The 17589-nt window shown below is 40.1% G+C and overlaps 1 protein-coding gene across 1 annotated transcript in view; it reads right to left on the bottom strand.

The window, feature by feature from the left end:
* The window catches only part of cfap46 (cilia and flagella associated protein 46), a 45077-nt gene extending 31633 nt beyond the window's left edge, over positions 1 to 13444 (bottom strand). Inside the window, exons 1-17 of the mRNA XM_084561200.1 lie at positions 13071 to 13444; positions 12870 to 12994; positions 11394 to 11525; positions 10991 to 11055; positions 9956 to 10156; positions 9286 to 9409; positions 8798 to 8892; positions 7785 to 7940; positions 7499 to 7598; positions 7084 to 7182; positions 6433 to 6623; positions 5518 to 5743; positions 5122 to 5239; positions 3169 to 3298; positions 2513 to 2637; positions 2076 to 2188; positions 549 to 661 (exon numbers count right to left, since the gene is read on the bottom strand). Coding sequence (XP_084417326.1) covers positions 549 to 661; positions 2076 to 2188; positions 2513 to 2637; positions 3169 to 3298; positions 5122 to 5239; positions 5518 to 5743; positions 6433 to 6623; positions 7084 to 7182; positions 7499 to 7598; positions 7785 to 7940; positions 8798 to 8892; positions 9286 to 9409; positions 9956 to 10156; positions 10991 to 11055; positions 11394 to 11525; positions 12870 to 12994; positions 13071 to 13119 — 2162 coding nt within the window. The 5' untranslated portion in view covers positions 13120 to 13444. The remainder of the gene's footprint in view (positions 1 to 548; positions 662 to 2075; positions 2189 to 2512; positions 2638 to 3168; positions 3299 to 5121; positions 5240 to 5517; positions 5744 to 6432; positions 6624 to 7083; positions 7183 to 7498; positions 7599 to 7784; positions 7941 to 8797; positions 8893 to 9285; positions 9410 to 9955; positions 10157 to 10990; positions 11056 to 11393; positions 11526 to 12869; positions 12995 to 13070) is intronic.
* Positions 13445 to 17589: the final 4145 nt, after the last annotated feature.

Below are 17589 nucleotides of genomic sequence, written 5' to 3'. Positions count from 1 at the left end.
TGCAGTGCAGGAAGGCGTGATAAGAACCCCTCACATTTTTTGAATCCTGTAATAAACATGAAAGAGGAACGCTGTGACAAACACCATGAATCTAATTCCATTGTGAAAGAAATTAGGAGGTGGGAAAACAACAAGATTCAAGTTGTGTCTGGTGCATATTATCTACAGCATCTAAATCTTTAATCATATCATAGCCAATGTTTGAAACTAGGGTTACTTCTGATTTAAAAGACAAGGAAACTAAATCCTATTTAGCTAACAGTGTTTCTAGTGTCATTCCCACTGCCCATCATAATCTCTGAACAGTTACGCATATTTATTCTCAATGCAGAAGGCCTACCCCTCTTATAATATTGGTAATTATAAATATGCAATTGAAACACCCAGTTGTTAACTATAGTAATGTAAAATGAAAAACGTTTTACTTAAAATGAATAGAAATGTATAACACTGTATATGCAAAATATGTACAAGAAGAAGAAATATACAGGGCAAAGTTATTTTAGTTTCAACATGCTGGAATGTGCGTTTGCATATTGTCTTTTCACCTGTAAACAACCCAGTGTGGATCGTCTTCAGACACACAAACCCTTCTCTCCTGTGGGGGAACAGCAGGGCTGTTGAGCTGCAATCCTTCTGTTAACAGCTTTTGGACGGTGGCCTGAGCAAGACAGAATACATTCATTTATCACCCTCAAAGGATAATATCACAGGTGACTTCTTGTTTTGACGACTTCATAATTAAAGCAGAAGAGAAGACCTCCATCTTTTGGGTATGGCAGCTTCTCTGTGGTAATTAAACCTCAACCGTGCAGATCAAAGGTAAAATAAGTGGCCGGTGAGCAGGAACTGGTTTTCATCATCAGATTGAAAGAAATGTATCTTTTAAATTAATGAATTATAACCCGATTCTCAAACATACATATATCTTGGTGTCATAGAACAAAGAGAGAGACACATGAAAGGAACAACAGCAGAGGTTTTGGCAAGGTCGTGTCGTTGCTATGGATAGTTGTCTCCATTTTCTTCAAAGTGCTGTCAAGTTAACATCTGTACAGACTTAATGAAGATGGGGAGCTGCAGGCTTGATGGAAAGTGAAATTACACAATAAGACAAGCTCATAAGACCAGTACAACAATCTCTGACTCCAACCAATTAACATCTACTCGTGTAAAAACCTGGTAGGCTTTCTGCTGTGCTTGGTAAATGATGTACACTAAATCTATCAATAATGGAGGTGTCACAACGAAAGGCAGACAGTGCCAACTGCAACAACCAGTCATTACAGTGTATGCACATCAAGAATATAAAACTTTTAATATAGGGAATCCAAAAGTACTTTCAGGGGCAGATGCTGCTAGAACTGCGTTTCAAAGCAGTACTGTCTGTGTGTGACGTAAACAAAAGGACAGAACTAGGATTAAAAAAGTTGCATTTAGCTATGAGGGTGTATAGACATGAGTTTAGTAATGTAATCACAGATATTACGCTGAAAGCCACGTGTTCACTGACAAATACTGAGAGCTCCTTGTAATAATCACATGGACATGATATAATTTAACTTAAATTAACTGGAGAAAAAAAGCTTTAATATTTGGCAGCACAAAAAAAGAAAGTCAGACACTAAACAAAAGATCCCTCACTGTATAAAGTTGACCTGTGTCATCTAGTGTGAACATCAATTACTTTTGAATAATGTTGAACACAAACACTTAGCTGCTGATGGACCACTACTGACTGAACCAACTACTGATTGCAGCAGTATCTAAATATGCACAAAGTAAAAAATATATATAGACATACTGAAGAGAACAACTCTTGCATTTATGCCTTTCTTGCTCACACTCTATCAGCCACTGTGCAGCTCTTCAGTGCCCTATTGGCTGTAGCACCAGCTCACACTGCCAACGCCAGCAGCCAGCTCTCTCAAGATGCCATTAGATTGGAAACCAGAGTCTTTGCTCCATATTCTTACAGCGTTACTATTTTAGTATGCAAAAAATAATCAAAACTAGCAATATTTAAAAATACAGAACTGTAAAACCAGTTGGAAAGTGGGCGTGTGTGAACACACCTCAGCATTGATGAAGTGAATTTCAGCTAAAAGGCGGAGCAGGTGGGCATGGGTTTGTCCTCCAGGGCAACCACGACACTCTGCACAGCTTTCTTCCTCCGAGCAGCTACATTCTGGAGAGAATTGAAAACAATCAGTGATGTGAATTGTATCAGTCACTGCAATCTTCCTTCTTTGTATTTAGCAGTGTGACAACTACGATTACTACATCTATTCTTATGCTGCTACCTGTCAACCATTTTTCTCTAATTATCAATAATTATAACCAGATTAGACCTCATGATTAAATCATATTACTTTCATTTTTATTTCATAATCATAACATTTATATATTTAAGACTGTGGCTTCTCCTAAAAGTTGTTTAACCTGATTTATAACTCTGTTATGAATATTTCTGTTATTTTACTGTCCGTTTTAGGATTATTCATCATCTTACTGTCAGTCTTGGAAATCTTCCATCTCCCATCATCATAAAGCAAACAAAATCGACATGCAGCTCGGCACACATCCCAAACTTCCCGTTTCCTGGCTGTCTTTGCTAGTGTTGCCCACAACTTCATCCTGAAGCAGCCAAAAATAAGGAAAGATTGATGTTCAGAAAGCCGGGGTCAGAAAAAGGCCACAGTCGCACATTGTATGTGATCTAAAATTGTTGCAGGGTTGTGAATAATAAATAATTGCTCTCGGGTCCTGGTGGTGCTGAACTCTCCTAACTACCTAGCCTGCCATTCTGATGTGCACAGTTGTAACAGTAATGATAGGGGCACACATGGGGATATCAACCCCATGTTGTGAATAAGCAGATGTAACGGGAGGATGCCTACTCCTGCAGTCACACAACTTTAACTGCAGAGAGGAACAATAGATCAAACATTCATCAGTATCTAATGTTCAGTAAAAGCAAGGGGTGATAAATTCAACAAGCCATAAAAGTCTGATTATATGGGCAATTTTCCAGCTGGGTTGCTGGGAAGTCCTGGCAGAAACTGGCAAGAATATAGAGAACAAAGGCATTTATGCACATTGATACACATACGTACTGGATATACGTGCACAGTAATAATCAATACATGCAAATGTGGAAACACACACCTCTCTATGCTGTCTGTGTCACTGCTTTGTCTAGCCAGGTGTTCGTCCACCCTCTGTACAGATGTAGAGTGATGATGCGCCTTAGCAGCAAGCTGTGCCGCTGGTCCAGGTCCAAGACTGCCTACGGGAACTAGACAATTGTTGAAGTATTGTATGGACAAGTTAAATATAATTAATACTGAAAGCTTTTCCTTTTCTATAAATACTAAATAAAGTTTGAAAAAATGCCTAGTTATAGCAGTGTAGTTTTTGAAGAGGATACACAATCATCCTCATTATGCTATATCCATGTATCCAAATGAAACACAACTAATGGGACACGGAAGAGAGAGAGTATTGCAGTTCTTATTGAGGACCATCTGCAGTGGCAGACATTGCATGGACCTGAATTATGAAGGCTGTGACTGTGAGAGGAGTGACAAAATCCACACACTCACCTACACACCTCTCCTTGATGAACATCTGAGGCACAACTGCCAATTGTGGTAACATTACATGCTGCAATTAATTAAATCTTCGAAACTCCCGGGTTGTTTTGTGTGCAGGCTTTGAAGCTCACATCACAATGATTAAGAGTCTTTGTCTAGGGAAGTAGGGGTTCACGGACAGAAACAAGAGGTGACTCTAGGGAGGAAAGCTTTTAACCCATGCCTTCGGCAGGAACCTTTTTCCTTGCTGTCAGAAGCAAGTTCTTCCCTGGATCATTAGGACTGCTGAAGTCTCATTTGATGCTGTGGAAGAAGGAGCCTGGAATAAGTCAGAGATCAATGGAGCTCCCCAAGCTCAGGCCCTCTGCTCCACGGGACACTGCACACAGTGAATGGAACTTCACCGTGAGCAGCACTCATGCAAATGTACCAGTATAATTCAGAATATAACAATAATCCAAAATTGCTGAAGATCACGTAAACAAATTTAGATTCCAAATTAGGCTAAATGTTGAGTGTAGGATTTGCTGCTAAAGACCTTTTGGAATACCAATATAAGTCCGGTTTAGGAACATTCACTGAATGTTGAGTCAAGAATCAACAGCTTTTTGGATAATATGCTTATATTCCAATACAAATCTGCACTAAGACGTGAAGTAATGGACGTTACTGCATGTCAATAAGAATATGAGGGGAATATTTCCTCTCATTAGACATGTTAACAGTTAGGCAGAAATACTGTCTACGGCAAAAACTGGAATATGTTGGGCACTAAAACGCGACAACTTGAAGCACACTCAAACACACTTCGTGCGGGAAATTGCAGACAGCTAGCAACAAAGTTTAATGCTGCCACAAAAAGGTCTTTCTGTCCAAATCTGAAGATGGATGGATACATTTACATACAACACAGTGCACACCAATTTATTTTTTCTGCAACGTGGCACTTAATCTGTTTATAATGAGGATCTGCTTTACTGAGGCATCACCAAGTTGTGCAATTACTGCATGGGATTGGTGCATTCTATAAGTGAATGAGGGCCCAGTCAGCACAGATCACTGGGTTTTGTCCGACATCACCAAACTCATGACAGTCATGCTGTATTAAAACATTATGCATGCCACAGTACAAATAAATGTGTACAAAAGTAGATGTTTACATCACTGTAAATGCCATATCAAAACATCAAAACTACAAACCAGAAGGACACAACATTAAATTCAACTTTGAGTACAATGCCTACAAAACCACCAGTCTTTGTCCCTGCATTGTTTGATTCTTCAAAATAGTCATATCCTTATATTGTTTTCTTGTTCCTCCGTTATGTGTGTAATAAATAAATAAGAAACGTGCGCTATACCAGCCTTCAAGATCAGTAAACTGTCTACTGATGAAGGTTTAAAGAGACGCATGATTCCTGATTCCTCAAATAATCTGGTTGTATCTTTCAAGAGAATACCTTAAGATAATCAGACACTGTCAGTCAATGTGTATTAGTAAAAAGCAGGGAAGAGAAATCTGTACTTTTCGAGGTGTCGTCTGCATCCAGTACCATCTGAAAGTCATCGGGACCCAAAAGTAGACCCACAGTAACCAGAATGGGACGGCTGTCCGTCTTCTCCTGGGGCTGCATGTCCCTGGCCTGTGAAAGACAAAGAAAAGAACTGATGTCAGCATTTACTTATAGTTAGTGAGTTCTCCTCAAAGCAGCTATGTAAAGCACGGCATTATAATTTACATTTATTCCTGTCCCCATTAAATCTCCACACTGTAATTAAATTAACTCCCCCAAACCGTGCCATGATTCCATTTTGGGAGATAAAGCCCCCCTTTCATTCACTGTTCCTGTCTGTCATTGCTATTGATAAGCCAAGAGTTTTTGTATAATTTTAGACAGTCTGACATCGATGGACAGAAAACCTTCTGCATAAGCACGGCAGCTTTATCCTCGTTCCGGGAAGGCACTTGGTAGCGGGCTCGTCTGAGCTGCAGCAGGTGGAAAGCTGACGACAGACGTTCTCTTTGCATCCCGTTATCCAGCTGCATGGCTTTCTGAAGATGAGTCAAAGAAGCCTCAAGGTGACCCTCCTCTTCTTCAATCGCTGCCAGTTCTGAGTGGATATGACAGCGCATCTCTAGGAACATACTGTAAAAGTACATGTGGTTCACACAGTTTGTAATCATAATTGGCAGCTTGACCCAGGTTTAAAATGCATACTGTACAGAAACTACAAGTGCCGTTTTAAAAAGTATTTTCTTCAAAGTTTGGAAGTAATCATTATGAAATGTACAAATCTATAATATCTGACAGCTTGGAATTAAAGTTTGAGGATATACATTTAAAAATTTAAGAGGTTCTGAAATGTAAAATGATGCAGTATTTCTATATCAACAATCAAACTGAAGCTACTGGCTCAAGGTTTAATTCTACTATGTTCAGGTAAGACTCGTAGCTATTATTGACCTGTAATAACGGTTGTGAGATTTGAGCTGTAGCAGAGATAACACAAACACACCAAAAAACATTCTTTGCATGGGGTACTGGAAGCCTGAAAAAAGACCAAGGAGTGTGGACTGTTTGGGACATTTCTCTATAGTGATCCACCTCAACCCCATTAAACATTTAAGACAACCCAAGCCAGAAGTCCTGACTTAATATTTATCAGTGGTCTCACATTTTTGGACCCCACTCTGTATGTTACCCGAAGGAAGGAATACTAAGAATATATTTTCATGGTGAGATAAGCCTATATGCAATCCACGCAAAAACAATTTTTCTATGCAATAGCACAAAATTGAGCTGTAAACCATAATGAGTTTGAAGAAGCTGATAACCTTCGCATGTCTTCCAGTACTTGGGCCATCCTGAGAAGAGGTGTCCTGATGCGTTTCCTCAAGTTGTGTTGCAAGAGGGGCAGGCAGACGCTCCACAGGGTGGCACACACTGCCTGCACAGCCTGGGGCCCCCCTTCTTTCACCGCTGTTTGCAGCCACTGATCTAACCTGCTTATCTCCTTCAGGCGGGCCTGTGGGATATCAGCGACAAACTGAGGATTTCTCCTGTAGCATGTAGCAGTAACAGCACAACACCTCTAACACTTGGCAAGTCTACTTGGATTAAAATGGGCCGAGCGTGTGAAACGTGCCAATTCTCAAATGCGACAGTTTCCACTTTACGGTAGGAAATAGGATTACATGACAATGAATTTCTTGTTAGAGAGGGAAAAACTCCAGAAAATGAATTAGGTTGATTATATTATAATTACAATTCTTCACTAATACTCTCACTGATGTAGTGCTTCTAAATGGACTTCCTAAACACAGAGACACCCATTTTTTCTGGATTTACTGCCTATAAATAGAGAACATCATCACAGATTGATATTGGTGAACAGATAACTAAGTTCCTGCCAATGGATCCACTGCTTGTGTTACTGATGTGTGGTGGAAAATCATGGCTGATACTTCACGCATATGATCAAGCACCTCCACAGTGGCTTTGGAGTAGTCATTCATCTTGGCCTCTTTCTTCAGGAGGTTAATTTCACAGTTGACACATTCCATTATTATCCGTTGCCCCATACTCTGAAAAGACAAATACGCATGTGACATCTAGAGTCAGCTTTCGGCAGTCCAAGGTCGAAGGACAAATCTACAAAATTACTATGACCAAATTCTTTCTTTTTTTATATTGCACATGCACTGTTGCTAATTATGTTATCACTCAAGAAAAAAAGGCTTTAGCTCTTGATCACGGGCTAACCTAATTAATCTTCTCTATTGTTAAGTGTCTACTTAAGGGAGAATGTCAAATACCATGAATAAATTTGCATGTTTCTATAATATAGTTACAGCTACTGCCTCTACTGCCTGAGGTTTTAAGAGAATATCGGACACTCACAGCCTCTCCTGACGACTTTAGCTCTTTCAAACAGTCCGCAGCTATTTTCTGATGCTTCACTTGCAAGGCCAGCAGAGCCAACTCCAGGAGGAAGGCAACTCTGCAAATCCCAGATAAAACATAATTTATACAATTCACAACACTTACAGTATAGTAATCTGAGCTATGCACTGCCCTCGGGAAAACCATATGCGGGTTTATGGTAGTGGAAGGTTTAGGAAGAGGACAGGGAGTTAAAGAAGGTAATCTCATAGGAGATTTGATCAGGACATTTTGAGTCACGGACCTGTCAGAAGGCTGGATGGGCGCTGGGCTCTGTAGAGGGCTAGAGTTCACTGGGGTAGTGCGTGATTTGGTACAATCCACAAGCAGATTGAAAATCTCCTCAAGCTTGGCAGAATCCTCTTCTGTCAGCTTGTTCTCATTTATTTCTTCCAACCTGCTACAAAAATCCGTGTACATTAACGTAAGCACATGCAAGCACATCCAAGACCACACATGCATATGTATTTTCATCCCTCTATAATAAAGTCACACCAAACAGTGCATAAACCTTAGGCAAAATAACCTATATGTTTGCTGACGATTGCTGGGTCAGACTGAGTCATGCTGTCAATGTTTATAGCTGAAATGAAGAGCCATAAGGAGATCTGACATGGCGAGCACATGCCTGCAGAAAGGGCTCGGGTTTGTGCTACAGTATGCCACATTAGAAGACACGGTACTACAGTATAGTATCAATGTATGAGGGCAGCCGGATAAACCTGCCGACTAAGGGATGCCACAGGCTGAGCAGCCACCACTAACCTAGATTACCGTTTGCAGTTCCAAGTGAGCTGAAGGAACGAAAGGTTTATGCTCAAAAACTTACACCTAAGAGTAAGAAGACATGGAAAATCTAAAATGTAATCTTCGGCAGGTTACACGCAAAAGAGCAGATGTCACAAAATGGCACAAACCATGACCTCGGTGTAAGTTTTAATAAGATTGTTTATGCCTCTATTGTTAGCAAAGCGTTCTAAAAACAGGGACTGTGCATTTAAAACAAAAACACTTTCAGACACTTTCTTGCCTCCACAAAAAAATCAAACATTATTAAAGCAGATCAAGGGCTGTGTTTTTCACAGCGAGCTCCTGCTACAGTGTAAGTTGTTTGTCTGTACTGCAGATAAATGGAAAGATCTTTTATCATGACAGCACTAAAAACAATACCTTTTGCCAAATAAATGATGCAGCATGTCAAAGCAGAAACAAATAAACCCACGAACAAATACCCCATCACACAGCAACTTTCCTTACTTTTTAAATTCCTGTGTTTTGTAAATGACTGCCAAGGCAGCACACTGTCTGCTTGTTTCAAGGAGGACATCACTCTCTGACAGCTTGTGTCGTACCTAAGGGAAGAACAGATAGAAATTACCCAGCTGGAAATGTTTCACTAAACGTTTTACTGTATTTCATATTTGATTTAAATTAAAGGCATGGACAGCAGTGCGCAGACTAGTGTCAAGTTCAGTATAGGACAGGAGTTCTATCAATAGGATCAGATTTGGGATCAGTAAAACTAGAGTAAAATGTTAGTGAAGTTAGTGAAATATCCTCACTTTTTTCTTTTTTCTGTAACCTGGCCATTAAGTATCACTTTTGGCCAACTTTCCCAAAGGCTGTTATAATTATATTTACAATGAACCGTGGAAATGGTGTATATCCATATTTCATTTTTTGATATTTTAAATACTTAAGACAAACTACTAAAATAACTGCAATGCATAAAACATGTTGTTTACCAGTAGGGTATAGAGTGTTGGATAAAGATGTGGAGTGTGCGACTTGATGAAGTCCTCAGCAACTTTGGCAAAACTTTCAGCATCCTCAGCCTTCCCAGAGTCCACAAAGCATTTCACCAGGTGCCTGAATAGAAAAAGAGCAATCACATGGCATTGATCATGGTATGATAATAAGTCAACTTCCAAGTCTGTTACTGTACATGCACCGAGCTGCCAGAAATCAATATGCCAATACATTCATATATAACAGCCATTTCTTTATGAAGCGTGTAATGTTCAATTTTGCTGACACTGTTTGTGTTGCAGAGCTACAGACTGAATGATGTTTCTCATGTTTTGTTCATCCCAGGACGTGGACTGCAGTATTGGAGGAGCAGAGTGAATATCGTATTCAGATGAAGCTTAATCAATCCTCCTACTGATAACGAGATCATAAATGTTACATTTTGTCTTCCGAGCACAGATAAAACCAACATCTTGACCTGAGGTGTCAAGGGAGAACATGATTAAACATTGCATTGCAACAGTATCGCTCTATAGGAGGGAAAAGGGCAACCAGTTAACTGGGGAGCTGCAAACATACAGGCATAAATGAAGTGCCAGTTAATTGGCTCTGTGTGTTATCATTATGAGTTCATCATAAAGAATGGACAGAATCAGAACTGAACACAAGAGGTTAGTAAGAGAGCCCTGCAGGATCACTTGCATCATGAGTTCAGCCCTCCAGCTGTGGTCTTCGTCCTCCACCTCCTCCAGACTTCGCAGCACCTGTTTGAGGGAGGGGATGAGGTGGAGGCACCGCCCTGGCTGGAGGAGAGGATGTACTGTCTGGAAGTACAGTACTGAGGCATTAAACACCATAAAGTGGTATCTGTAAGACATGCAGGAAAAAAAGTAAACACAGAACACTGAATTATTTATGTGATACACATGCAAGCAAGTCAGTTCAGAAAAGTGTCAACTCAGTATGCAGACGTCCTGTGAATTACAAATGTGAGAGAATTAACCATTGTACAGTGAGCCATGGGAGAGAGCAGCCTGTACAAGGTTTTCTATGTGAAATTAGTGAAATTTATGAATTCATGGTGCTGCTTCAGTGAAAACAGCGTGAACAGACTGAGCGCTGCTAATTTATTCACCAGAGAGTGTGTTGGGCATTAGTCTGGGCTGGATGTGTTAGATATGTAGTCCCTTTGGTGTTAATTGGGATTGCTTATTCAGCCCTTTATTGACAGGTTATGAGTTCATTAGCAAAGAAATCCAGTGCTGATTGTACACAAAGGCTAAGCCATTATCTCCAAGCACATCTCTCAAGGAAAATAACGCCTTTTATAGCGTCTATTATTAGGTGTCTATCTTTCACTTCTTTCATCCTGCTCTCAGATACTCTCCGTGAGTTGGTAAATTTGGGAATACATGCTAAATATGACTGGCCTGTGAATAAGGGGTCAGGGAGAATACTGTTGAACAGTATGTCAAATGTTGTTTACAAATCAAACTTTCACTTCTTTGAATGCTTCTACGTAACTATCACATCTAAAAGACACATTCCCTGTTGAGAAACGTGTTTTACAGGGACACCTTTGCACTGTAGCGACAACTGCCAAAAAGTATCAAGAGAAGATCAACTGTACACAACATAAATCGATCAACTTTCTTGACACTGTAACAACAAAGCCAAGCACATTTCTTAGGGGTTGTGTACCTTGGGTCGTGCTTTGAAATTTCAATTGCTTTCAGAAAATACGTCGCAGCCTCTTCAAAGTCTTCCTAAAGTAGAAAATAATGCAAAAGGAGAAATAAAAATGTGTCACGTCAAAAAAACAAGGAGCAGACAGAAAGATTATCCAATGTAAGCCACAGTTTGAATTCAATTTACTTTTTAATGTAAATTTTAAATGCAATAAAGTGTTAAAAGACAGTATTTCTTTGACACTGGATTAAAATGGTAAAACGACTAGTGCTTGTTTACAAAGCTAGGAGACGTGCTGCATTTTTAGTGCACATATACTGAATCTCTACAGTAATTGTGTGTATGCACCTCGCTGCGCAGAAACACAAACACACAAAACACCCTTGAGGAAATGTGTCCAATTTACTGTCCTCACCACACTCCCAGTGGCCGGCAGAGACTTCAGCTGGCCCTGGCAGAGGTAAGCTCGACACAAAAATTGATTAGCCGGCGGATTCCCTTCAAAGTACATCTTTAGACACGCTGTGCTTATCTCCAAACAACCCAGCTGAAAACACAGAGAAAGGCACAAGGGCAAATAAACATTTAAACAGCAGTCAGATCATGTGACCTGCATTTTTTGAGTCTGAAATGGACAAATGTATGCAAGACACACATTCAACCCCTTCAATGTTGTGTTACATATCCTGTTAATTCTCAAATGAAGAGAAATAGTCATGTAACGACCATACTGTAATGCTCGTGTTGTGATCAAATATTTATTTTTTCATGCAAGTTAATGACAAAATAAGTGAACATTGACAATAATTAAGAACAGATCAGTGTGTTAGGGAAAATGTATGTGTCTTATAGGACTATTCATGCTTCTCTCGATTATTGAAGTACACCACAATGCCTTTATGCTGTGGATAAGAACTAGTTTAGTGTTCCCATTAGCCTGAGACTTCAAGACAAGCTGCATTTTCAGAGAAATTTGCCATGTGATTTAAAGAAGAGAGAGCAAATCACATTACTGAATATCCCTGTGTTTCATTATTCAAATATGTTTCCCTTGCCATAGGACAGTTCAGTCAACATCAGTAAATATTCATCACTATATCCATACCCAGAGAATAGTTAGACAAGCAACTAAGTAAAAGAAAACAGTGACATTAGGAAATTTATATAAAGAGAAGCCTGGCACAGGTTTTTATTCCAATGACTCTCTATCTAAGTACCTACAGATCAGATCAGAAACAGTGTTGGAGTTAATCAACTAACAAACCCAAAAGGATGTACTGTATGTCCTCCTTTATTTAGTAAAAGCAAGCGAGTCTGTAATCTTGCAGGAACTCCCACGGAAAAAAAGACATGTATCATCACAGAAGCAGACATTTGCTTACAGAAATGAGCTCCGCATCTTTCACAATCGGATGCAAATCTTTCATTCTCGGAGGACGCTTGAAGCACCATGTCTTATGTGACATCTCAGCAGTTATCAGCTCCTTGCAACACAACAACACTCCTCATAGCACTTGGAGGAAGGAGGTTGCAGGCACATTCAGAGCATGTGCTGTTTCCTCACTTCAAAAAGATTTCAGCATCAGAGTCTAATTCTGGCTGTAGGCCACTGTGTATTAAAACCTAGCACACTGGCCGTCCAGAGTGTATGTCTACACACATTCACATGATTTTTTTTTTTTTTTTTATTTATGCTGTATGATGTACAGTACAGTGATTTGATTTCTCTTAACTGTACTGTAAAACTATATACTGTAGGTCGGTGAGAAGACACCTGCTTGCTTTTATGAAGTAAACTGACAGTTTTGTGATTAAGAGTTTCATCTTAAAGTTGACACTGCTGCCCCCTTAACAGATCCTGAACCTTTCATCCAGGGGTCCAATGACTCACCTGTAGAGCTGTTTCCGCACAAACAACGTACAACTCTGAGGCAATGCGTTGAGTTCGTCCGCTGGTTCCAGCTGCTGTACCAGTGTGCTTCATTAACTGGTAGGCTGACTGCAGAGCCCCACAGTCTGCGGAGCGTATGAAATAAACACGGTGAGCACAGTTTCACAACTCTTCACATCTCTAGCTGGTTACATAACCAACCTTGGTGCTCCTTTGCCTTGGCTAGATACTGACGAATATCCAGCTCCATGTCTGCTTGAGGTGAACTGACTTTTTTTACGGTTAGTATTCGTGTCTGCTGGCAAACGTTAGCATGCTAGCGTCAAACTAACAACGTTCTTTTTAATGCTAATGCTAGTGCTACCCCGTTAAAACCGACCAGGTGCGTGTAACCGGCTGTTCTACATAAATTAATAATAACATGTGCAACACAGTAATGCCGTTCGTTAAATTGGTGTTAATATTAGCCCATTTAACGATTAATTTCTTTAACAAACAACGAACAAACTGTCAATGAAAACACTAGCCAGACCTGAAATATCAAACTATTCGTTAGTCTGTAGTTAGGGAGCGTTGCTAAGCGACCGGGAGTCGAGTTTGGAACTACGGTAAGCGAATTGGACAAAAAGGTTTAAAGTCAGAAAACTGCTAGTTAAATAAGTCAAAGAAAGTCAATGAGGTTTTTAGTGACGGGGCGTTCCTCCAGGACCATGGAGCTACATGAAGCCATATTTTTTACACAGCATTATATAGTCATATTATTATTATATTACTTAAATGTCTTTATATCTGTTTCTATGTGATAAAGCAACTGGACACCGAATTTCCCACGGGATAAATAAAGCATCTAATCTAATCTAATACAAGGGACTGAGCATAAAGTGGACGCTTGTGCAAATTTATGCAGACAATACAAAACAGTGCAAATAGTGCAGAGAAACAGTGCAAAGACAAACAATACAATGCAGACAGTGCTGGATAAGACTTGGGAGACAATGCAACCATAAAAAGACTTTACATAGAAAGGAGAGAAAAGAAAGCAGACTAATAAGCTGCTGTGTGCAAGGGATGCAAAGATGCGTGGGCTGACAGGTTATGAGTATAGGTTATGATAATATGTGGCTGTGAGTGAGTGAGTGTGTCTGTTGTTTATGATCGGTCCAGTTTCAGTGAGTTCAAGGACACACCGTAACCTCCTAAAAAAAAAAAAATTATATGAAAAAGTTGATGTTGGAGGAGCTATTCTTTCGCAATTCTCTTTTTTTTTTATTTCAAAAACATATGAATACAACATGAAAACACGATGAATCTCTCTGTTTCTTTTCTCTCTCTCCACTCACACACACACACCCCTACCGAAAGCACCTCTTCAAGCTTGTGGTCCCAACGCTTCTTAACTTCAAAGTGCATCATTAGAAATCAGGCCACTCAGTGTGCAAATATAATTTCCTTGGTCAAGCCAAATGCTGCAGCTGATGTGACAGGGGACAAAGTAGAGAAGCGAGCCAACCTGCTTCCGCTCTCCTTTTAACAAACTTGGGATTCTTAGTTTGAGGTTTGACAGAATCATGTGTTACCTCCTGTCTGTATTTTCAAAGCTGCGCTCCCAGCTCCTGGGTGGCCCTCAAGCAAATATTATTAAAGCAGTTCATCGTGGGATCTGTCTAGAATTATACACAAAGAGAACATTTTGCCTTAAGAATTTGAAGCGTGAATTATTTGATTATTTTCTGGCAGAGATGTGTCGCTTGACCCACTTAATGGTTTGAGTTGGTGCTTTTATGTGTAAATTTCACAATTGTCATGGCATACAGTTGTTTTGCTTACGATTGGGTTTTTACTGTACGCTCAGTTGTTGTGCTCCTGGGAGAGAAGCATCTACATGCAGAACATTGGACATTGCAGAGGAGGTATGAACAAAATCTCTGCGACTGGGCCACTAAAAGTTATTCGGTGTTCAGGTTTAAGATCTTCGTATGCACCAATTCCAAATATGGGTGACCGTTTCCTCGTGGCATCTATGCTGGAAGTGCTCGCGTAACTTCGTGAACTGACTCCAGTAAATGTTGTGTTACGATTTATCCCTTGCTCAAGATGGTGTGGCTGGTTTTCACAAAGGCAGTAGCCAGGCAATCTGGCCAACACAGACGGTGCGATATGATGATGAACAGGCTCCCGCAGCGCAATATGTGTTTGTGCAGACTGTCATCCAGTAAGCTGTCGCCATACAACTGCCCTGTTGCACACATGCACATATTTACTACTGTTTAATTCGTGGATACGATATATTGCATTGCTGTAATCTCATTAAATTCAACCAATATCTGTTGATATTAATAAGATACTAGAAAGTTTGAAGAAAGCTTCAGTGTTTAATGTCAAGGCAGGCAGTGGAAATGAATACCCACAAGAGTATTTAAAGCAAATAAAAGAAATAGGGCCAATATTCCAGATGGGGAAAAAACAACGAGGGGATTTTCGTTTACAAAATATCTGACTTTAATTTAGTCTTAATGTTACTCTCTCCAGGTACTCCGGCTTCCTCCCACCGTCCAAAGACATGCTGGTTAGGTTCATCGGTGATTCTAAATTGGCCGTAGGTGTGAGTGTGAATGGTTGCCTGTCTCTCTGTGTTAGCCCTGTGATAGGCTCCAGCCCTCCTCCCGCAACCCTTCATAGGACAAGCGGTTACAGAAGATGATTGAATGAATGAATGAATTTACTGTCACTGGAGCTGCTCCATGAATGTCTCATATGCACAAAGAAAGACTTAACTGACTTAGATTACATGAACAACAAGCCTGGCCTCTTTTCAGAATTTAATTTAAGGAACGGAAGAGTGAGTTGAAGTTCAATCCAATGAATAAGTGCTAAGCTCCAGCTAGGGCTCAGTAGCAGATTTGAGTTCCATTCAGCTCACAATAAATTGTATTTTCCTGAAAAGTGGCATGTTTAGGTCGGGGCCTCTAGTAAACTGAGAAAGGAAATAAGAAATGCTGTTAAGTGATGATCCACGAGCTGTGTCTGCGAGATATCTGAGGACCAGCGCACACAAGTTTGGCATCGCTTAATGAGGATACAGCCGCGCGACGCGATCTTGTCAGCAGCGCCGATGCACACCAAGGTGGGGAACAGAGATAAACAAAGCACCACCAGCAGTGAAATTACATTAATCACCAGCGTTCTCCGGAGATGAATGGACACAAAACCCCAAAAGGCTCCATCTCCCGTGTATCGCGCTGGGAGGCTCATTGTTAACATGCACAAACAGATAAACAAGACGAGTCAGAACCGATTTTATGGTGAAATGATTTTTATTTCGACTGCTTAGAAGTTATAATGAGAAAAATGGCATTTAAAATGTCATTTTAAAAAAAATAAGTAATCCCTAACAAGCCTAGGTTTACAGCAGCTAGCTGTTATCTCACATTGTGTTGAATTGACATGCATAGAAAGAAAAATATATATAGTTTTAAGAGAATATGACCTGGCAAACATCTGAAAAGCTATGCACGCTGAGGTTACGATATATTGCACTGCAGTTAATTAAATGTGTACCCGCTGTGTGTGGGTGTGGTCTGGGTAAGAAGCATTTACTTGTCAAATCTTCCATAAACATGTTTGTTTGCATCAGTGCACGCCTCATTCATAATGAATCAAAGCCACTATGCGCTGTAAACTCTTTGCATTATCTGGCCTCCTGATGGGGCAACTCCGAACATATCTGAAAATCCCCACAGCGCCGGCATATCAGCGCAATGTTAAATCAACAGGCTCCATAAAAAATGAATCGGCTCTCAAACTGTCATCAATAATTGAACGCTTTGCACATGTGAAACCCGCGTACACGAGGGTGGTAGCAGCTAAACAGCAATTACATCAGTCCAAATTGTACAGACTTGTTGTTTCTCTGCATACACGCAAGTCTTAATGCGCCGTACTGTTTGGATGCATGCAGCAGAGAAGTACAAAATGTCTTGGAGTCAGTCCGAACGGCTCATCTGCGGTTGAGAAGATGGATTTCTATTTGTGTGTGTTAAAGAAACACCTCAGTCTAGCAGAGAGTCCTGCAATGGAGAGCAATACTTATAAAATAGGCTTTTATTCAAATATAAGCACATTTTTTTATTGGTTAGGTGGGCTGTGCGTTTAACTCGTTAAAATACTCATTAAAAGTATCTGCAGCTTGGGCAAAGGTCTACATTAGCCTGAATTAAAATAATTCTTGCAGTGATTTGACCTAAATGCAACTCCCATGCTCATGCTGACATGCTGGTGCAGGTGCAATGTTTATCAGCATGCAAACATTTACTATTTAACAGCCATAGATATATATACGGGTTCATAGATTATGAGGCTTGTGAGATACATCTCTGCCACAGTGGTGTAGTGTTCTGGAAAGCTGAAAAAGCCAGAGTTTTGTGCTATGCAATAGTATCACAGAAATGATCTAAAAATGTTTTACACTTCTGAATTTGTTGAGTTTGATCGAAAAGATGTAGGTGGAACAAAGCGCATTTATTCATTAACATACCATTTCATTTGCCTGGCGCTTATACTTTCAGCTCTCCTGCTAATACCGTGGGTCAGTCGGTCGTATATTTAAATTTAGTTTTGTGAATAATGTGTTTCTTGAACTGAGAGTGAGAAACAAAAATTTAATTACATGTAAACACTTGAATTTGGACACGGGGGCATGTGATCACTGAACCTTAGTGTT

The sequence above is a fragment of the Chelon labrosus genome (assembly GCF_963514085.1).
Source record: "Chelon labrosus genome assembly, chromosome: 15".
In the NCBI taxonomy this organism is placed as follows: domain Eukaryota; kingdom Metazoa; phylum Chordata; class Actinopteri; order Mugiliformes; family Mugilidae; genus Chelon; species Chelon labrosus.
Note: the sequence above shows the minus strand (reverse complement) of the source record. Positions and strands in the feature narration are given on the sequence as shown.